The sequence below is a fragment of the Scyliorhinus torazame genome, chromosome 2 (genome assembly GCF_047496885.1).
Source record: "Scyliorhinus torazame isolate Kashiwa2021f chromosome 2, sScyTor2.1, whole genome shotgun sequence".
NCBI classification, from domain to species: domain Eukaryota; kingdom Metazoa; phylum Chordata; class Chondrichthyes; order Carcharhiniformes; family Scyliorhinidae; genus Scyliorhinus; species Scyliorhinus torazame.
In genome coordinates, this window is record NC_092708.1 from 320,271,296 (window position 1) to 320,291,934 (window position 20,639).

The window sequence follows — 20,639 nt, forward strand, 5'->3', positions numbered from 1 at the left end:
CATGACCTTCTCCATGGCAATTAGAAATGGTAACAAATGTTGGCCTCGCTAATGACATTCGCTTCCCATGAATGAATACATAAAAATGTAGCTTTGATTATTTCAAACAGAAACTAGACAAGTAAACAAGAGACAAGGAGATAAAGTTTTTCTGAAACTTTAGGCTGAGATGTGGTAGATGGAATCTGATGAGACCTGCAGTATAAATGCTAGCACAGCCAGTTTTTTTTACTCTTTCATGGGATTTGGGCATCGCTGGCAAGGCCAACATTTGTTGCCTGCCCTAATTGCTCCAGAAGATAGTGCTGAACTACCTTCTTGATCCACTTCAGTCCATCTGGTGCACAGACACCACCAGTGCTGCTACGAAGGGTGTGTCAGGGTTTTCATCCAGTGACAGTGAAGTAACGGTAAGGTACTTCTAGATTAGAATGGTGTGTGGCTTGATGAGTACTTGTTGCCGGTGGTGTTTCCATGTGCCTGGTAGAGGTCGCAGATTTGGAAAGTGGTGTTAAAGAAGTTAGTAAGCTGCTGCAGCGCATCTTGTATATAGAACACACTGCTACCGCTGTGTATTGATGGGGAAAGGGATGAATACTTAAGTGGTGGATGAGTTGCAGATTTGGTGGACAGATCTGTCCTACTTATGTCAAGTTCCTTGAGAGTGGTTGGAGCTGCAGTAATCCAGCCATCCATCACTCTCCTGAATAATGCCTTGTAGGTGGATCATTTGCCACATGGAGTCAGGAAATGAGTTACTCACCTCTGAACTCACAGCATCTGACCTGCTCTTGTAGCCACAGTATTCATTCCAGTTCAATTTCTGGTCAATGGTAACCCCCAGATTGTTAATAGGGGATTCAGTGATGGTAATGCCAATAAATAATTACATTCGCTCTTGTTCGAGATGTTCATTTCCTAGCATTTGTGTGGCACAAATGTAACTTTCCAGTCATCAGCCCAAACATGAATATAGTCCAGGTCTTAGTGCATATAGGCAAAGACTGCTTCAATTTGTGAGGAGTTGCTCACGGTACTGAATTGTGCAATCATATCAGCCCAAGCCTGAATATTGGCAAGGGCTAACTGCAAATAGACATGGACTGCTTCAGTTTCTGAGGAGTTGCAAATGGTACTGAATTGTGGAATCATCAGCAAATATCCCAACTTACAATTGAGGGAAGGTAATTGATGAAGCAGTTAAAGATGGTTTGGTCGACTTCCGGTGACGGCGGGCGGGAGGCAGCCGCACAATAGAGGGCTCCCGTTCGGGAATGGCATTTTCGGGGCTTTAAGACCGGTCCCAGGGTCCACGGAGGCGGCAAAAGCAGGGAGAAGGCACAGAGGAGGCACAGTGAAGCCACAGTAAAGGAAAATGTCGAGGGTGAGCAAAACAAAGGCCGTAAAAAAAAAAGCTGAAAGTCCGTCGGGGAGTGGAAAGGTCACCGTGGGGTCACCAAGTAAAGTGGAGGCTGGAGCACCAGGGGAGGCCGCATTGCTTACGGCTGAAGAAATAACTAAGGTGATGGCTGCGGAATTCGAAAGGCAGTTTACAAAATACATGGAGACAATGAGGAAGGAGATGAGAGAGGTTTTGAGTGTGCTGGTGGAGGAGGCAATTTCCCCGGTAACGACGGCAGTGGCGAGCGCAGTGGCGGAGGTGCGAGAACAAGGGGAAGCACTGAAGGAAGGAGGAGGAGACATTATTGCAGCACAGTGATCAACTTACCTCGATGGGGAAGGAGATGCGGAAGGTGATGGAGATTAACAAGGATCTGCGAGGGAAAATGGAAGACCTGGAAAACAGATCCAGGTGACAGAATTTGAGGATTGTGGGGCTGCCCGAAGGAGTTGAAGGACCGAAGCCGACTGAGTACTTTGCCGCGATGCTGGCGAAACTATTGGGGGGAGGGCGAGGATCCCTCCCGATATGAACTGGATTGGGCTCATTGGTCGTGGAGGCCTGTACCAAAGGCGAGTGAGCCGCCAAGGGTCGTGACTCTGTGCTTCCGTAGGTACAGTGTGAAGGAGAAGGTCCTGTGCAGGGCCAAGCAGAAGCGGGTGGTGCAGTGGGCTGGAGTTGGTATCCGTGTATACCAGGGCTTTACGGTGGAGCCGGCAAGGAGGCGGGCTGCCTTCAACCGGGTGAAGAGGGCACTGTACATTAGCATGGTGCAGTGCGGCATTGTATATCCAGCGAAGCTGAGGGTGACTTACAAGCTCGAGGACTTTTATTGTGGAACGGCGGAAGCAGCGGAGGAGTTTGCGAAGGCAGAAGGACTGTGGCAGAACTGAGAAATGGCCATATGACGGTGTAACCTCATGACTGTATTTTCTTCTTTTTTGTTTCACTGCTTGCGGGTGGATGGGCAAAAGGAATCAATGTTGTATATATTTGGACAAGGGAAGTGATGGGACTTTCACTCGAAATGAGGGCTCTTTGGGGTGTAGGTGGATATGCGGGGTTTGTGTGCTAAAAGGGGATTTTTGGGCTGTCCTAGGGCCGGACAAGGGGGAAAGGGACACGGGCGGGGGCCTCCATGCTGGCCGGTTTAAGCCGGCCGGAGTTTTACAAGAGGCAGTGGACGGGAGGAGTTGGAGACCGGGGGGGGGGGGGGGGGGGGGGGGTTGTTTACAACTCTTGGGTATCATGTACGGTACTCTTTCAGAGGTTGGATGGCGTTGAGTGTAAGTGGGAGGAGGGACACTCTGTAGGTTAATGGTGACCATGGGCGATCCCGGACTCCTTTTTCTCCTTTGTTTTTTGTTTCCACCGTGGGAGGGTTTGGTTTATTGGATGCATATATTGACAGGTGGACCGTTGTTTGGGATGGTGGGAGGATGGTATTGTTAAGGGGATTGATTTTGTATTTGTTACCGTTTACGGTTTGTGGGTGGGGTGTAAATCTTGAAGGGAAATGTGAAAATGGAGAATAAAAACATTAAATAAAAGATGATTTGGTCCAGGACACTACCCTAAGGAACTCCTCCAGCAGTGCCCTGGGACTGAGATGATTGCCCTCCAATAACTACCACTATCTTCCTTTGAGGTATGTGTGACTCTAACCATTTGGGAGTTGTTCCTGATTCCCAGTGACTTCAATTTTGCCAGTTCTTGATGCCACACTTTATCAGATGCTGCCTTGGTGGAAAGTGCAGTCACTCTCACCTTTCCCCCTTAGGTGCAACTCTTTCGACCTTGATTAGACCAAGGCGGTCATGAAGTCAGGAGTCAAGTAGCCCTGGTGGAATCCAAATAGCATCAGTGAGCAGGTTATTTCTGCATATGTATCGCTTGTTATTGTTGTCAATGACATCCGCCTACAATTTGCTGATTATCGAGAAGGGGAGCATGGGGCAGGATTGGATTAGTCCTGCTTTTTGTGGACAGGACAAATCTGGACAATTTTCCACAAGTCAGATAAATGCCAGTATTGTAGCTACACTGGAACAGCTTAGCTATGGGTCTGGTTAGTTCTAGAGCACAAGTCTTCAGTACTTTGCTGGGATGCTGTCAGGGCCTTTGCAGCATCCAGTGCCTTCAGCCGTTTTATGATCTCACATGGGAGTGAATCTAATGGGCTGAAGAGTGGCATTAGTGATGATGTGGACCTCTAGAGGAGGCTGAGATGGATCATCCACTCAACACTTCTGGATGAAGATGGTTGCAAATGTTTCATCTTTGTCTTTTGCACTGCGCTCCCCAATCATCGAGGATGGGGATATTGGTGGAATCTCCTCCTTCTGTTAGTTGTTACATTCATCTTTTTAAATTTAGAGTATCCAATTCTTTTTTTTCCAATTAAGGGGCAATTTAGTATGGCCAATCCACCTACGTTGCACATCTTTGGGTTGTGTAAGTGAAACCCACGCAGACACGAATAGATTGTGCAAACTCTACACGGACAGTGACCCAGGGCCGGGATTGAACCTGTATATTTGGCGGCATGCTAACCACTGAACCATTGTGCCGCCCAGTTATTTACATTCGTGACTGGATGTGGCAGGACTACAGAGCTCATGTCTGATCCTTTGTTTGTGGAAACACTGTCTATTGCCTGCTGCTTCCATTGTTTGAATAACGGTTCTGTATTGTAGCTTCACCAGATTGGCACCTCAGTTGTAGGTATGCCTGCTCCTCAGGCGCGGCAGCTGTGGGTGAATGTACGGAGGCTGTTTAATGTTATTATGATGCCCTTGGAGGGCCGAGAAGTGGAAGTGGTGTTGGCAATGGACATTCGATTGGGCGTATTTGTTTGAGGTGTTGGCTCGATTCGGGTTCGGGCAGGGGTTTGTGAATTGGGTTTGGCTGTTGTATAAAGCGCCTAAGGCGAGTGTTCGGATGAACAAGGTCAGCTCGGATTATTTTGAGTTACACTGGAGGATGAGAATTGTCACTTCAGTTGATGGGAAGTTTTTGCTACCCTGGGATAAAGGTGGGCGGAGTTGGGCCCAGCTGCACAAGCTGCAGCTGGTAGAGGGAATGAAGGCAGACTTTAACAGGTGGGATGTGCTGCCATTGTCTTTGGTGGGTCCAGTACAGATGGTGAAGATGACGGTGCTGTTAGGTTTTTGTTCATTTCCAAAATCTCCCGATTTTTGTTGCCAAGTCCTTTTTTAGGGAAGTCAATGGGATGATTTTGAAGTTTGTGTGGATGGGAAAGCTCTGTGGGTTGGGAGGGTGTGGGTGTTTTTGTAGAGGGATTGACCCAGTTTGGGGGGGGGGGGGGAAAGAGAGAGTGAGAGAAAGAGAGAGAGAGAGAGAGAGTGAGTGAGGTGAGAAGCATTGCCGAGCTTGTTGAATTACTACTGGGCAGTAAATACTGCGATGGCTAGGAAATAGGCAATGGAGAAGCAGTTGGTTTGGAGGCGGCCTCACACGCAAGGGGGCCGACTTAAGGGCACTGTGGATGTTGCCGTCCCTTCCGTTCTTGCCGATCAGGTACTTCATGAGTCCAGTGGTGGTATCAGAACTGAGAGTTTGGAACCAGTATTGGTAGCACTTTTGGATTGGAAGGCATTTTGTTGTGGGTGCCAATATGTGACAATCATAGGTTTGGATGCGAGGTTTCGGGGGTGGCGACAGGTGGGGATAGAATGCTTTAAGGATGTGTTCGTGGGGGAGAAGTTTGCAGACCTGGAGGAGTTGGAGGGGACGTACCAGTTACCCAAGGGGAATAGATTAATTATCTGCAGGTCAGTGACTTTGATAGGAAGGAGGTGCCTTCGTTTCTGACGCTGTTGCCCCCGATGCTGCAGAATAAATTTAAGTCTGAGGCTGAAATTAGGGAGGACGGGGTGGTAGACATTTATGGGGAGCTGATGAAAAGGGAGAGTGCTCCTGTGGAGGAGGTCAGGCTCATGTGGGACGAGGAGTTGGGAGGGGCGTTGGGGCCAGAGTGTGGAGTGAAGCTTTGCGGAGGGCGAATGCATCCTCTTTATGTGCAAGTTTTATTCAATTTAAGGTGATGCATGGAGCCCACAAGTCAGTGTCCAGGACGAGACTGTTCTTTCCACGGGTGGAGGATAGGTGTGGGCGGTGTGCGGGAGGTCCGGCGAACCATCTACCTATGTTTTGGCAGTGTCCGAGCTTAAGAGGGTTTTGGAAGGGATTTTAATTGGAAAAGGGAGTTGAGTGCTGGGTTTGTAGTGATCTGAGTGGGGGGGTGTTGGTCGGGCGAGGTACAGAGATTTGTTACCGGTTGGCTTTTATATTTTTGTGATGATGTATATATTTAAAATGCCTTCAATTAAATGTTTTTTCAAAAAAAAAAGGTATGCCCGCTCCTGGCATACCTTTCAGCACACTTCATTGAACCTGCTGTCTCCTGGTGTGATGGCAATGGTGGAGTGAGGACTGTGATGGGTCAGGAGGTTACAGCTCATGGTTGAATACAATTATGCTGTAGCTGATGGCCCACAGCGGTTTTGTGTTGTTATATCTATTCTGAATCTATCCCATTTAACATGATGGTAGTGCCACAGAACACGATGGAGGGTATGCTCAATGTTAAGACAGAACTTTATACCTATGCTGTCATAACGGATGTGTTTACAACAGGGGGATTGGAGAGGACAAGGTCTGGTAGGTTTTTCCCTCTTGTTTGCTCCCGCACCAGCTGCTCCAGGCCCACTTTGGCAGATATGTGCTTCAGGGCTTAACTCAGTCTAGTGGCACTACCGGGCTATTCTTGGTGATAGACATTGAAGTCCCCACCCAGGGTACATTCTGTGCTCTTGCTATGCTTAGTGCTTCTTCCAAGTGATGCTGAACATGGAGGGGTACTGATTCATCAGCTGAGGGAGGGCAGTTGATGGTAATCAGTTGGAGTTTTCTTGTCTACATTTGACTTGTTGGGTTGAATGGCCTTTTCGGTGCTGTGCATTCTATGTAAGCTGGAGTTGTTTTCCCTATTTCAAAGAAGGTAAGTGGGATATTTAAGTGTTATTCAAAATCAAGAAGCATTTGGATAGAATACATGAGAAGTGGTTTCCAGAGGCAGAAGTGGCAATAAGATAGTTACCAAAAGTAGAAAACCTTTAAAAAAAAACAAAGAGTTGATTTGGGATGCACTGCCTGAAGGGGTGATAAAAGCAGATTCAATAGTGACATTTAGAAGAGAAGTAGATAAATAGTTGAAGGTTTTTTTTTCTTACACAGGCCCAAGGGGCAAATACAATGTGGTTAACTCTATACTCTACCAAAGAGGCAGCATGGATACAATGGGTCAAACGTCCATTTTCTGTACTGCATCATTCTATTATCATCTTAATGAAAGTATTTTTATTGTCTGTTCCTAATGTAACTGGACGGAACCCCAAATGATCTCAGTACAAGTGGCTTATTTTTAGTCTTGTCATGTCCTGTTCAAATGGTAAGTGCTAATTTACAATTTCAATTCTTCTCATTCATATTGTCAATTTTCTGTCATTACAATTTTTAATGTAATTTTATTTTACACATCATGGAAACATTTTTATTTTCAAAGGATGAAATACTATAAGGTTTGTAATATTTCTTCTTCATTCTGTGTCCTTCATTCAATGCTCAAGACTGATCCATGGTTTGCGTGTTGAAGAGGGGGGAAGCCCTTGCACGCCAAAAGACCTGGGGCAGGATTCTCCGATTGGCCGGAGAATCCGTTTTTATGTGAAATTGGGGGCGGCGCCATTTTTCGGATGTGTCACACCCTCAAAAACGGTGCACTCGAGGAGTAAGCCGCACGCCATTATGACAGCCTCAGGCCCTCCACCGATGCTCCACCCCCGATTGGCCAACTTCCCGATGGCGTCGGTCACGTGACCTCTCAATTTTCAGGGACCTCTCATGGCGGCTGCGGACTCTGTCCATCACCGCCACAGTCGGGGGGGGGGGGGGGGGGCGCGTTCCGCTGGCATTGAGGGCTTTGGCGGGGTGACTGGTGGGGAGTGGTCCAGGGGTGGCGAGGGAGTTACAGGGGGGCACTAGCTGACAGGCTGGGTCCCCATGTGGATGGTGCCATGTTGTACGGCGCCGCCGCGCACATGCGCAGTCATGGACCCGGCAATTCTCCGTTCCTTATCTGCACGTAAAGCCGGGGGCTTTACGTGGCGTGGCTGCTCGCCCCCACTGGGTGGAGCATCGGTGCGAGGGCGGCGCCGACGATTTGGTCGTAAGACCAGACGCTTCCTTGGGACATAGCCACAAAAATTGGAGAATCCAGCCCCCGAGACATCTGACACTAAATGCTGCGGAGTTTAATATTGCTGGAAGAAAGTCAGTAGATTGCAATTGCTAGCAAGCATTAGTTAATAATACATATTGAAGAAAGAAATAGCTCTGTGGCAGCTGTGAAATAAGCACATGTAATGGAACAATTCAGGTGTCTGCCAGAGAAGTGCCAACAGTGGAGAATTACTTTGGACAACCAATTTCCCTATTTTTCTAACTTATTTAAAAGCACAGCAATGAAGAATAGCGGGCTGGATTCTCTGGTGTCGGGATTCTCCGTTGCACTGGCAGCCCGGGGATTTCCTGATGGCATGGGGCTGCCCACAATGGGAAATCCCATTGGCTGGCTGGCGAGACGGAAAATCTGACTTTAGTACAATTTGCCCCAGTCTTTCCATAGGGAAGCCAATCAAACGTTGGTAAAGCCATTAAGAAGGCGGTCTCTGAGGATAACATTTCCAGGTGACCTTCATAAAACAAGATGCAAAAAGCAGCTCTTACAATAGTCCTTATATAAATGGATCACAAAAAATGTAAACTGCAGCAGGTAAGCACAGATGGATCTGATTTCAGGCATATTAATAAGTTGTTGCCAATACATTCAAGGAGAAAAGAAATTGCATAACAAGGGTAGGCTTAATGGTTGACAATAAAGTGAGTAACTTTCTTTCATTCTGTATTACGGGCTCAATTCATTGTTGTTTGTGGAACACAATGAAAGACATACTACAGGATAGTAAACTGTGGTCCCAACCAACTGAACTAGCAAATCCAACCAGCTAAAAGAGAAGGAGCTGGATTTTCCTTCACTATGAAGCTCAAAATTGCCACCACCTCTGGTGAATTCATCCCAGGGGAGAATTAAACTCAAAGTCTCTCAAGGGAATGCAACATGATCCATGAAAATGTACTGGGGCTAAATCAAGATGCAGAAGAGGCACTGGGTGGGATTCTGACCACTAAAAGCTCATCAATGCCAATAAGGATAATCTTAACAGTGTTGCAGTAGGATTGCCACTGTAGAATCCATAGAACCAGGATATGAGAATAATGGACAGAAGAGCCCTGAAAATGTCAGCCTAATTTTATTTGAGATTACCCAAATCAAGTTTTTCAGCAGGTCAAAGATTGGGCCAACACGGAGAAAGGGAAGGCCTCTTCTAGGTACTGCACTACATAATCACATTTGAGGCCATTATCAATAGTGCCCTGAGCCTATCACCATCTTTCAACAGGCATACTTGGAAGTGTCAGACAGGACAGAAAATGTGTTGATATTATAGATTCTACTATCCACCAATAATTATTTCAGCTGGTCCTGGCAGGTTGGTTGCGGAAAGGTAGAAGGTCTATCAATTTTATCATATTTTGCTGGTCAGCAGGGGCATGATTAAGTATATGGATACAAGAATATATTCCTGGAGAAGTGTTCAAAGGATGGTATTTCTCCTCACAAATATATTTAATGATGAACAGGAAATTTTAAGTGTCAGCTTGGTTCCGTGCTGATAAATTCAGACATATGTTTGCGAGTTAACACCCCACTCTGGAACAAGCAACATAAACCTAAGTTGATAATTTAGTGGTGCACTGAGGAAGTGCTTCATTGTCAGAGATGGCAGCTCAGGTTTTTCAGTCAGCGATAGAGCAGGAGCAGATTTAAGTTGCCTACTTACTATTTTAGCTGGAGTCAGGAGACCAAGTGACAAACTGAATTCCAGCAAAACCACACACCTTTTTTGTCAATGAACAGAAGAGGTGTCACTTCAGCACGTTGACGCGCACTGTTTTTAAATGGACCCGTCAACCTGGACATTGCCCACTCTCAATGCAATGCTCACGTCCTTCCTCACCCCTGACAATGTTGAACCCTGCTCTCATCCCAGCAGTAGCCCCAGCAGTGTTCACTCTCTCCCTCACCCCACAATGTGCACCAATCTCCCTTATCCCTTAATAATGCTTGCCACCAACCCCCCCACTTCCTGATGATGCTCACCCCCCACCCGTCCCACCTCACCCTCCATCCATCTCACTCCAACTCTTTTGACATTGGCCAGACAGGACTTCGGGTTTCTCAAAAGCAATTCGGGAGGGGGTGAACATTGTTGGGGGCTGAGCATTGTCAGAGAAGGGGTAGGGGGGCCGTGAACATTACCAGGAGGGGAGTGAACATTGCTCGGATTATTGTGGTGCTGGAGTGCTGGAACTGATTTACTTCAAGCTGCGCTACTGAGCAGGCTGAAAAGCTCGAAGTAAATCTGTGAGATAAAAACAGGGAAGTGTAGCACCAACAGTTCAAGTCTGTGCGGCTATGGCCACTTGATCCCACGACCGTGGGGAATCATGCAACGATCCAGGCCAGGTAAAACATGCAATCAGAAATTTAAATTCCCACTTATACCCGTCAGGATCCCAAGGCTCTTCAGTAACTTAAGTGAAGTCATTCACAACTCCCCATTTGGGAGATTCTGGCCATCAGCTTTTGGATGAAACATATCCAAGGATCCAATTGCATGTTCAGTAAATTCAAAGGATTCCACAGCACTTTTTAGAAGGACATTGTCTTGGGCAATATTAATCCCTGAACGAACACCACAAAAACAGATTAATTGGTCTTCTCCTTTCTTCTCATGTGCGACCTTGCTGTGCCAATTTGGCTGCTGAACTTGCCTATAAATTATCAGTAAAGTGATGGGAGGGCTATAAAGCAACACTTTACTTCGCAGTAACCTGCTAACTGACACTCAGTTTGGGTTCCGCCAGGGTCACTCAACTGCTGACCTCATTACAGCCCTGGTTCAAACATAGACAAAAGAGCTGAATTCCAGAAGCGGGGGAGAGTGACTGCCCTTGACATCAAGGCAGCATTTGATAGAGTATGGCATCAAGGAGCCCTAGCAAAACTAAAGTCAATGGAATGCACTGGCTGAAGTCGTATCAATCACCTTTCTTCCATCATAAGATCAGAAGTAGGGATGTTCGCTGATGAATGCACAACATTTAGCACCATTTTTGACTCTTCAGACACTGAAGCAGTCCATGTCCAAATGCAGCAAGACCAGGACAATATCCAGGCTTGGGCTGACAAATGGCAAGTAACATTCCTGCTACACAAGTGCTAGGCATTGACCATTTCCAACAAGAGAGAATCTAATCATCGCCTCGGACGTTCAATTTGCTGAATCCCCACTATCAACATCCTGGGGGTTACCATTGACCATAAACATAACTAGACCATCTATATAAATAATCTGGCTACAAGAGCAGGTGAGAAGCTTGGAATCTTGCAGCAAGTAATTCACCACAGCATGCCCACCATCTACAAGGCATAAATCAGCGGTGTGATGGAATATTTGCTACTTGCCTGGATGATTACAGCTCCAATATCAAGACGTTTAACACCATCCAGGACAAAGCAGCCCGTGTGATTTGCACCCTTTCCACAAACATTTATTGCCTACACCACCGATGCACAGTAGTACAACAAAGAACAAAGAAATGTACAGCACAGGAACAGGCCCTTCGGCCCTCCAAGCCCGTGCCGACCACGCTGCCCGACTAAACTACAATCTTCTACACTTCCTGGGTCCATATCCCTCTATTCCCATCCTATTCATGTATTTGTCAGGATGCCCCTTAAATGTCACTATCGTCCCTGCTTCCACCACCTCCTCCGGTAGCGGGTTCCAGGCACCCACTACCCTCTGCATAAAAAACCTGCCTCGTACATCTACTCTAAACCTTGCCCCTCTCACCTTAAACCTATGCCCCCTAGTAATTGACCCCTCTACCCCGGGGAAAAGCCTCTGACTATCCACTCGGTCTATGCCCCTCATAATTTTGTAGACCTCTATCAGGTCGCCCCTCAACCTCCGTCGTTCCAGTGAGAACAAACCGAGTTTATTCAACCGCTCCTCATAGCTAATGCCCTCCATACCAGGCAACATTCTGGTAAATCTCTTCTGCACCCTCTCTAAAGCCTCCACAGCCTTCTGGTAGTGTGGCAACCAGAATTGAATACAATACTCCAAGTGTGGCCTAACTAAGGTTCTATACAGCTGCAACATGATTTGCCAATTCTTATACTCAATGCCCCAGCCAATGAAGGCAAGCATGCCGTATGCCTTCTTGACCACCTTCTCCACCTGTGTTGCCCCTTTCAGTGACCTGTGGACCTGTACTCCTAGATCTCTTTGACTTTCAATACTCCGGAGGGTTCTACCATTCACTGTACATTCCCTACCTGCATTAGACCTTCCAAAATGCATTACCTCACATTTGTCCGGATTAAACTCCATCTGCCATCTCTCCGCCCAAGTCTCCAAACAATCTAAATCCTGCTGTATCCTCTGACAGTCCTCATCGCTATCCGCAATTCCACTGCAGTGTATGTACTGCAGGAGCTCATCATGGCTGCTTCGACAGCACCTTCCAATCCACAACCACTACCATTTAGAGGGACAAGGACACAGGAACACCACCACCTGGAAGGTCACCCGCCAAGTCACTCACCATCCTGATTTGCAGTTCCTCCTTAACTACATTGTGGGTGTACCTACATTACATGGACGGCAGCGGTTCAAGAAAGCAGTTCATCACCACGTTCTCAAGGGCAATTAATGATGGGCAATAAATGCGAATGCCATATCCCATAAATTATTTTCTAAATATTCCCCAAAGTATTTCAAAACTAATTAATTATGTTTGATGTCTAGAGGATAATAACTATATAAATGTGAGTTCCTTCTTGTATATGGCATGTTATTGCTTTAACAAGTTAACTTAAACACTCTTAATAATAGACTAGTGGGACGTGGAGAAGTTGAAATGTGGGACTTTTGTGCAATATGGAGAAATTGCATTCACTCATGGACATTAGGTGAATTTTAACTTTCAGACTCGTAAGCCAACAGACGATTTGTCAGTGGCTTTATAACGCAGCCACTGCATTTGTATCTGACTTGTGTGTTTTTCAATCAATTGGGTGGGATAACAACCTGGGTCAATCCCTCTCTTACGAGAAACCTCTTCACATCCCTTCCTCACCAACGACCACAGACATTCAGTCTTGTGTTATTGCAATGCTACACATCTGTGATCCATTCTCCCAAAATATTCCACAGCTCACATTAATGGGTCTCTTTTTTTCTCTTGTAGAGTTCAGAGTATTAGGGCGAGGCAGAGGTGGCCCTCCAGTCATCCCCACCTTGACAGCTATGGAAAAGCTAACACTGAATATTAGCTGGATTTCAGCACGTCTAACCATTGGCAATGGAGAGTTAGGGGTCTTCCGGCTACATGGTGGTAGAATTAAATATCACACAGCCACATACATGGCATACAACACTCACTCATGTGGGTTTGATGTCAGTGGTCATTGAAAAACGATGATCTGCACAATGGTGACTTGGAAGCCTCTCACCTGGTCAGTTCTCTCATCTTTCACAGGCCCTACAAAATGTCCCTTAGACTTTGATATGGAACAGGAGGAATGTTCCTTAGAAGAGGCGTCATCAAATAACTCATGCACACTCTCCACTAGCGCAGGTATGCACATTCCAGTAGGACCACCAAGACAGTTAGTTGGGTTGTCATTTGATGAAGCACATCTCACAAATGAGCAACCGCAGATGTTGACATGGAAATAGCATTGGAAAGTACCTGCCAAAGGCCACAGGGTGTTCCAGGCTCTTTTCAGCTGGATGCAGGAATTATCCACAAAGAGGATTATTTTGGAGCAGCAGCAGAATTCTAAAATTCTCTGCGCTCTCAGCCAAGCATACATATCAAGCCTTGGCTTGGAGTTAAGGCAATCATTAAGCTTGTTGAAAGAAGAGAAAACATTGCTTGATTGGCAGGTCAGACACTCTGATCTTTGCTGTCAATTTCCCAATGTTTGTTTACTCATCTTAAGTGGTTTCAAGTATTATGGTTTTTCTAATTAACACTTTAAAGAGTCAGGACAATCAACACTTTTATTAGCTTCTGGTAATTTTTTTTCCAAAGCTGGATGAAGTTATGAATAAATTACTTTTCTTTAAAGTGTTTCGGTTTACACGTTCTACATTGGGTTTAGACAGTATATAGTGGGTAAACCAGCAAGGGCGCACCGTGGCTTGGGGGTGAGGGCGTTAAGGGACATTGGGAGGAGGAGGAGGAAGGGCAGAGTTTGGCAAAAGGTTGCATGACGGGCCACAGGGGGCATGAAGGGTCAAAAGGGGCAAGCTGAAGGGCAGAGCTTTGTACAGGGGATATGCAGGGCCATAGGGGGTGTGAGGAGGACTGTTTGAATTTACCTTTTAAAAGGTTCCCTCATGCAGGCCAGGGTTCACACCTACTCTGTGAAACACACATCTTTACACCATGAAAATTGCAGAGGAGTAGACTATGCCTATCTTCGCAATGGAATCAGCCAGGTTGGGAATGCTGTATGTGGGCTTTTGACAGCACCCAGCCTGCACCCTTTAAAGGCACTTCTATCCTGACTCAGTCAATTGTTAGTCTACAGAATTCCCTTCCCCAGAAAGCAGTTGAAGTTGGATCATTGAATATATTCAAAGTTGAGGAAGATATATATTTTGGTCAACAAGGGAGTCAAGTATATGGGGGGCAGACAGGAAAGTGGAGTCGAGGCCACACATTCAGATCTGCAGCACTATCAAATGGCAGTGAAGGTTTGAGGGACTAAACCCTGCTCCTAATTCTTGTGTTCTTCTATTTGTGATCTTTCTGCATTATCTGCCTGGTCTATTCACCTTGGCTTTAATAGCCAAAAAAATAAATTGAGAGATCTTGAAACTTTACAATTTTTACTAAAGTGACATGGAATAGCTTATTTCTAATGGATTTGGTATGGATTAACAACTGGAAAAAAAAACACGGTACAATTAGGCAAGTATGTTTACCTACCAGTTTTCCTCTTTGCTGTGCTGATCTTGTTTCCCTTAGCGTGTACACATCTCCGCAAACAGAAATTTCCCGCCATACCCCAGGCTTAGATTCTTCTGTAAAACCTCCCCTGGGATGCATTACCAATACTCCATTAGTTGTTAATCCATCCATGTGGCCATCAGGATTTTTCCATTTAGCAGCCTTCTCCTATTTCATTCCAAAAATATAGATTCACAATATGAACTTTTTACAAAATACGTCCTTTCAGGCGGGTTTGGCTGGAAGTTTCTCCCCAGCTCTGACGGCGAGTTCCCCACCACTTTCTAACCACACTTAGTCACTTTTTGGGGCCCTGGGGAGTTTTTCTTCAGACTAGCCCACATTTCAAATTATTTATCACTGGGGAGCTGAACTCGCTGGCCAGTCCGATCCTCAGAGATGGGGCCACCATTTTGAAAGGGGTGACCCGATCTCCAAGTGAGCTGCAGAGTCCCCCACACCCTCCACTTACAGACATAGTCATTCCCTCCTCACACACATGGGCGTTACCCCGCATCCCCCCCTCCCCTTCCAGACCGAGAAGTCCTCAGAGGAACTCGGACGATGCACAATCATATCACTCATGCGCCTAATTGGGACGATGCTGCGTTTGTAAAGAGGATACTGGGGATGATTCCAGACTTAGATTCTCACCAGCTGATTATGGGAGGGGTTTCTAATTGTGTTACGGAGCTGTAGTTGGGAGAGGTCAAGTCCCAAGTTGATGGGAAGGTCGAGAATGGCGAAAGAGCAGAGAGGGTTTACGGAAAGAATGGGGATGGTGGATCCGTGGAGATTCGGGAACCCGGGAGTAAGGGAGTATTCTTTTTTCAGTACTCCTTCTTCTTGAATGTGTATGGAATCTACTCTCGGATTGATTTTTTTTCATGTAAGTCGGGCAGTGCTGATGGGGTTGGTAGGAGATGCAGGAATTGTGATCTTGGATTATGAGCTGCACTAGTTGGATGTGAGGCTTAGTTCGAGACAGGTGCAAAGGCCGGGGGAGGTTAGATTTGGCCCTTCTGGCAGGTAAGGCAGTTTGTGAGAAGGTGAAAGTGGTGATTGAGAACTATGTATTTAATCAGAATTGTGGAGTTGGTGGCTATGTTTTTAGAGGCTTTGAAGGCAGTGGTCCAAGGTGAGATTATTTTGTTTGATCGGTTGACGATGAGCAAAGCAGTGGAACAGCTGCGGAGGGTGTGGGGAGTGCAGTGTGAATATGGGGAGGTGAGTCTTATGTTGGCCCACCAGTTGTGGCATCAGGCAGCATTGAGGGATATTTTGCAGGAACGGGCGGAGAAGGGGGAGCTGGTGTCGGTAAAGATAAATCAGCTGTTCAGGGCGTTCTACAAGACGTTGTGTAGGCTGAGCCGGTTGGAGAGGTGGGAGATATGGAGCCGTTTCTGGATTGGTCGGGAGTTCCCAGAGTTGGAGGAGGGAAAGAGACAGGCACTAGAGGAGCCGTTGGGGCTAAAGGACGTGATAGATTGTATCAGTAGGATGCAATCGGGGAAGGCTCTGGGGCCGGGCAGCTTTCTGATGGATTTTATAAGCGGTTTACGACAAAGTTGACCCCCAACCTGTTGGGGATGTTCAGTGAGGTGGTGAAGGGTGGGTTGCCAGCAACGTTACCACAGACGTTGATCTCGTTGATCCCGAAAAAGAGGAAGGACCTACGGGAGTGTGGGTTCTACAGGCCCATTTCTTTATTGAACACGGTGTAGTGGCGAAAGTATTGGCGTGTAGGTTGGAGGGATATATGCCAGAGGTGGTCTTTGAGGATCAAATGGGCTTTGTGAAGGGTCGGCAGCTCTCCAAAAACATTAAAAGAGGTTAGAACATAGAACATAACAGTGCAGGAGGCCATTCGGCCCATCGAGTCTGCACCGACCCACTTAGGCCCTCACTTCCACCCTATCCCCGTAACCCAATAACCCTCTTAACCTTCAAGTTGCTGAAAGTAATTATGACTCCGTCAGGGGGGCGGGCACTTGAAGTTATTGTATCCATGGATGTAGAGAAGGCTTTTCATTGAGTAGAGTGGAGGTATCTGTTTGAAATTCTGGGTAGGATTGGGTTTGGGCCGAAGTTTGTGGCATGAGTTCGACTTTTGCATGCGTCCCTGTGACTAGTGTCTGTACAAATGAGACGGGTTCGGGATATTTTGGCTTACATAGGGGAACGAGGCAGAGGTGCCCGCTGTCACTGTTATTTGCGTTGGTTCGGGCGTAGGCTGAGTGGCGAGGGATTGCAAGGGGGGGTAGGGAGCACTGGGCGTAGCTGTATGCAGCCAACCTGCTGTTGTTCGTGTCAGACCCGTTGGAAAGTATGTGCAGCATTATGGGCCTGTTGGGAGAGATTCCGGGCCTTCTCTGGTTAGAAGTTGAATGTAAGGAAGAGCACGGTATTTCCGATGATTGCAGCGACACGGGGGGACCAATTTGAGGGCGCTACCATTTAAGGTTGCAGGAGAGCAGTTCAGGTATCTGGGGATTCAGGTAATGCATGAGTGGGCCACGATGCACAGGTGGAACTTGACAGGGTTACTGGAAGAGGTTAAGGAAGATTCCAAGAAGTGGGATACTTTGCACTTGGCGTTGGCAGGGAAGGTGCAGGCAAAGATGAATGTGTTGCCAAGGTTTCTGGTTGTCTTTCAGACCCTCCTGATCTTTCTCCACAAGGGCTTCTTCCGGAAACTGGCGGCATTGATTTCAAAGTTCATATGGGCGGGTAAGGTACGGAAGGTGAACAGGCTCTAAAAAGACAGAGGCAGAAAGGGGCGATGGCGCTCTCAAAGCTGATGTATTATTACTGGGCTACGAATGTGGAGAAGGTAAGGCGGTGCGGGGGTGTGTGGATTAGGTTAGAGGAGGAATCCTGCAGGGGTTCTAGTTTGAGAGTCCTGGTGACATCCCAGTTGTAGTTGGTCCTGGATAGCTATACGGGGAGTCCGGTGGTCAAGTCGACTATTAGGATATGGAATCAGTTGAAGAGGCATTGGATAAGGATAAGTATCGGAAGAGGATTGAATAAAATGTTGGTGTTGACGCCACTGTGTGGGAACAGTAAATTTAAGTGGGGGGGATTGATAGGATATATGTGAAGTGAAGGGAGGGGCTGGATGGGTTAGGGACATGCTCTCGGAGGGGAAGTGTGCTGGACTAGACCTATATTGCAAATTCTCCAAGAAATGTGCTCTTAGATTAACCATGCACCATAATCCTGCACCATACGTACCCCAAGAAATATGTTTTTAGATGAATCAAATCCTGCAGCATAAATCTGCGCTGTGTACGGTGCATTTCTATCACAAACTATCCTACACGCAAATCTGGAGATGGTGCTTTGAGTGATTTGCATCTCATCGTTACTCTGACTACCAGAAACGGTGTCCGTCACCACAAAATCAATGGGATTCTCTGTAGACCTTCCAATCTGTGAAAGAAGGAAAATATAATGTAAACATGGCATTACAGAATATTGCAATGAAGGCTATTTCCTAATCTCTCACAAATACACCTATTAGCAAGAAACTTAAACTAGATTTTTCATTGCAATACAATGAAAAGCTCTTTAAGGGTTACTAAATAACATTAAGATTCAGTTAGCTGGATGTCCGGTGGCGACATGTAAGTGGAGATTGCTCGTTGTGTGGCTCCTGCTTGAGTTTCTGTTTTTTTTTTTGGCCCTTTCTACCCGTTTTTTGGGGGATTTTTTCGAATGATTAGGTTTTAGAAGATCTGAACAGGTTGTGGAATGTCGAAGTTCCAGAAGAAGGAAGGGGGTGAGCGAAAGTCAGTCGGCGAGTGCGGCTGCGAGTCCAACAGGCTGGTGCTAGTTCGTCAGGAGGGGCTTCTCCTGTTATGGTGGAAAATCTGACTAAAGTGATGTCGGGGGAGTTTGAGCAGCTGTCATCCAAGCACTTTGACACACGTAATGAAAGAGATGATGATCTCACTTAAGAAATAGGTAGATGGGACTCTTGCCCCAATAATGGTGGCGTTGACGAAGGTGCAGGAGCAAGGAGAGGTGTTGAAGGGGGTGGAGAGGTGTTGAAGGGAGAGGGAGGAGGACCTTTCAATTTAAGAATTGGACAGGGCCATCAGTCGCTCTGGCCAAAGCCAAAGACAAATGAACGACCGAGGGCTGTGATAGTCTGCTTCCACAGCTACCTAGTGAAGGAGAAGGTCTCGAGATGGGCAAAGCAGAATCGAGAGGTGAAGTGGGAAGGCATTGGTATTCGAATATACCAAGATCTTATGGCAAAGCGGTCGAGAAGGCGGGTGGCCTTTGGCCAGTTGAAGGCGGTGCTGTATAGTTGCATTCTGAGGTTTGGAGAGATCGACCTGGCAAAGCGGAGGTTGACTCACAACTCAAACAACTTTTAATTTGAAACGGCGGAGGAGGCGTTCTTGAAAGCTAAAGAACTGGGACAGAGGGGAGTTTGGACTTTGATGATGCTGACCGTGATCTTTTTTCTTTTCTTTTGATGCATCTTCCCTTTCGTTTTTCTTGTTTTTGGGGGTTATTGTTTGTTTTAGTGTGGTAGTGGGGAAGGGAGGGTTTGGGAATTGGTAGGGATTGGCTGGGATGTGTTGGGTTTGTGGGATTATGGGGTGGGATGTTTGGAAGGTTTAGGCATCGGGGGATTGGGTGTTAGTTTTGCTTTTGTGTGGGGAATGGGGCTCTGGCAGGGTCCACCATGCTAGAAAACGCAGGCTGGCTGGTGAACGTGAACGAGGTGGGGAGAGGGGCCATGGTCATTGGATCCTATACGGGCAGGTTTCGATGGGCATAGGATATGTAAATGGTGGGGGGGATATTACTGGGTGAGGTGTTTTTGGGAGGAAGTAGTTGGGGGGATTCTGGGAAGGGGGAGGGCAGGGGGCTGACAGAGACTAGGGTTAGAGCTGGGTTCCGCTTGATGAGCGGGGCCTGGAGTAGTAGGTATGGCAGATAGGAGGGGCGGAGTGAGGGGGGGGGGGGGGGAAGAGAACCACTAGTCCGGGTGGTGACGTGGAACGTCAGAGGGCAAGGGGGACCGGTGAAGAGAGCAAGTTTTCTCGCACTTGCAGAGTCTGAAAGCTGATGTGGTGCTGTTGCAGGAGACCCATTGGAGAGTGAAGGACCAGATGAGGCAGAGAAAGGGCTGGGTGAACCTGGTGTTTCACTCAAGCTTTGACAGCAGGGCCCGGGGCTATGGCGATTCTGGTGGCCAAGCGCCTGCAGTTCCAGATGGAGAAGGTGGTGGCGGATCGGGGTAGTTATGTGATAGTAACGGGTGCATTGGAGGGGAGGTTGGTGCTGGTTAGCGTATATGTCCCAAATTGGGATGGCACTAAGTTTGTGAAGAATACGCTGGTCGCCATTCCAAATTTGGATACTCACGAGTTGATACTGGGGGGGACTGGAACAGTGTTGATGCCAGAGGTGGACAGGCCCCAGTCACATTCGCCGACCTCATCAGTTTTTGGGGGGGGGGGGGGGGGGGGCAAAAGCATTGGCTGGGTTTATGAGGGAGATGGGAGGGGTGGATCGGTGGTACAGGGAATACTTGTTTTTTTCACCTGTGTACAAGGTGTACTCGAGGATCGCCTTTTTTTACACAATGGGAAAGACGCTGTTAGCCGGGGTGAGGAAGGCAGAGTATTCGGCAATTGTGATCTCGGACAATGTATGTGGAAGGGGTCAGTCCAGAGGCTGGCGTGGAGGTTGGATGTGGGATTGTTGGCGGATCTGAATTTTTGTACTAAAATGGGTAAGGTAATCCAAGATTATTAGGGGTTTAATCACAATGGGGAGGTTTCAGAGCCACCAGAAGATGCGTTGGATATGAGGGAGCTTTTGGGACGATTGGAGTGCCCAGAGATAGGAGAGGAGGAGAGGGTAGGATTGGAGGAACCGGTGGTGGATGAAGTGCAGGTAGCAGTAGAGAAGATGCAGACGGGTAAGGTACCGGGGCTGGATGATTTTTCCATTGATGTTTAAGGATAAGTTG

General features: G+C 47.1%; 1 protein-coding gene across 5 annotated transcripts in view; it reads right to left on the reverse strand.

Moving 5' to 3' along the window:
* The window catches only part of LOC140400157 (E3 ubiquitin-protein ligase pellino homolog 2), a 310,128-nt gene that overhangs the window by 22,002 nt on the left and 267,487 nt on the right, over positions 1-20,639 (reverse strand). For all 5 annotated transcript variants that reach the window (XM_072489627.1, XM_072489641.1, XM_072489649.1 and 2 more), the window contains 2 exons: positions 17,879-18,076; positions 14,621-14,809 (listed from right to left, as the gene is read on the reverse strand). In XM_072489627.1, the coding sequence (XP_072345728.1) occupies positions 14,621-14,809; positions 17,879-18,076 (387 nt within the window). The remainder of the gene's footprint in view (positions 1-14,620; positions 14,810-17,878; positions 18,077-20,639) is intronic.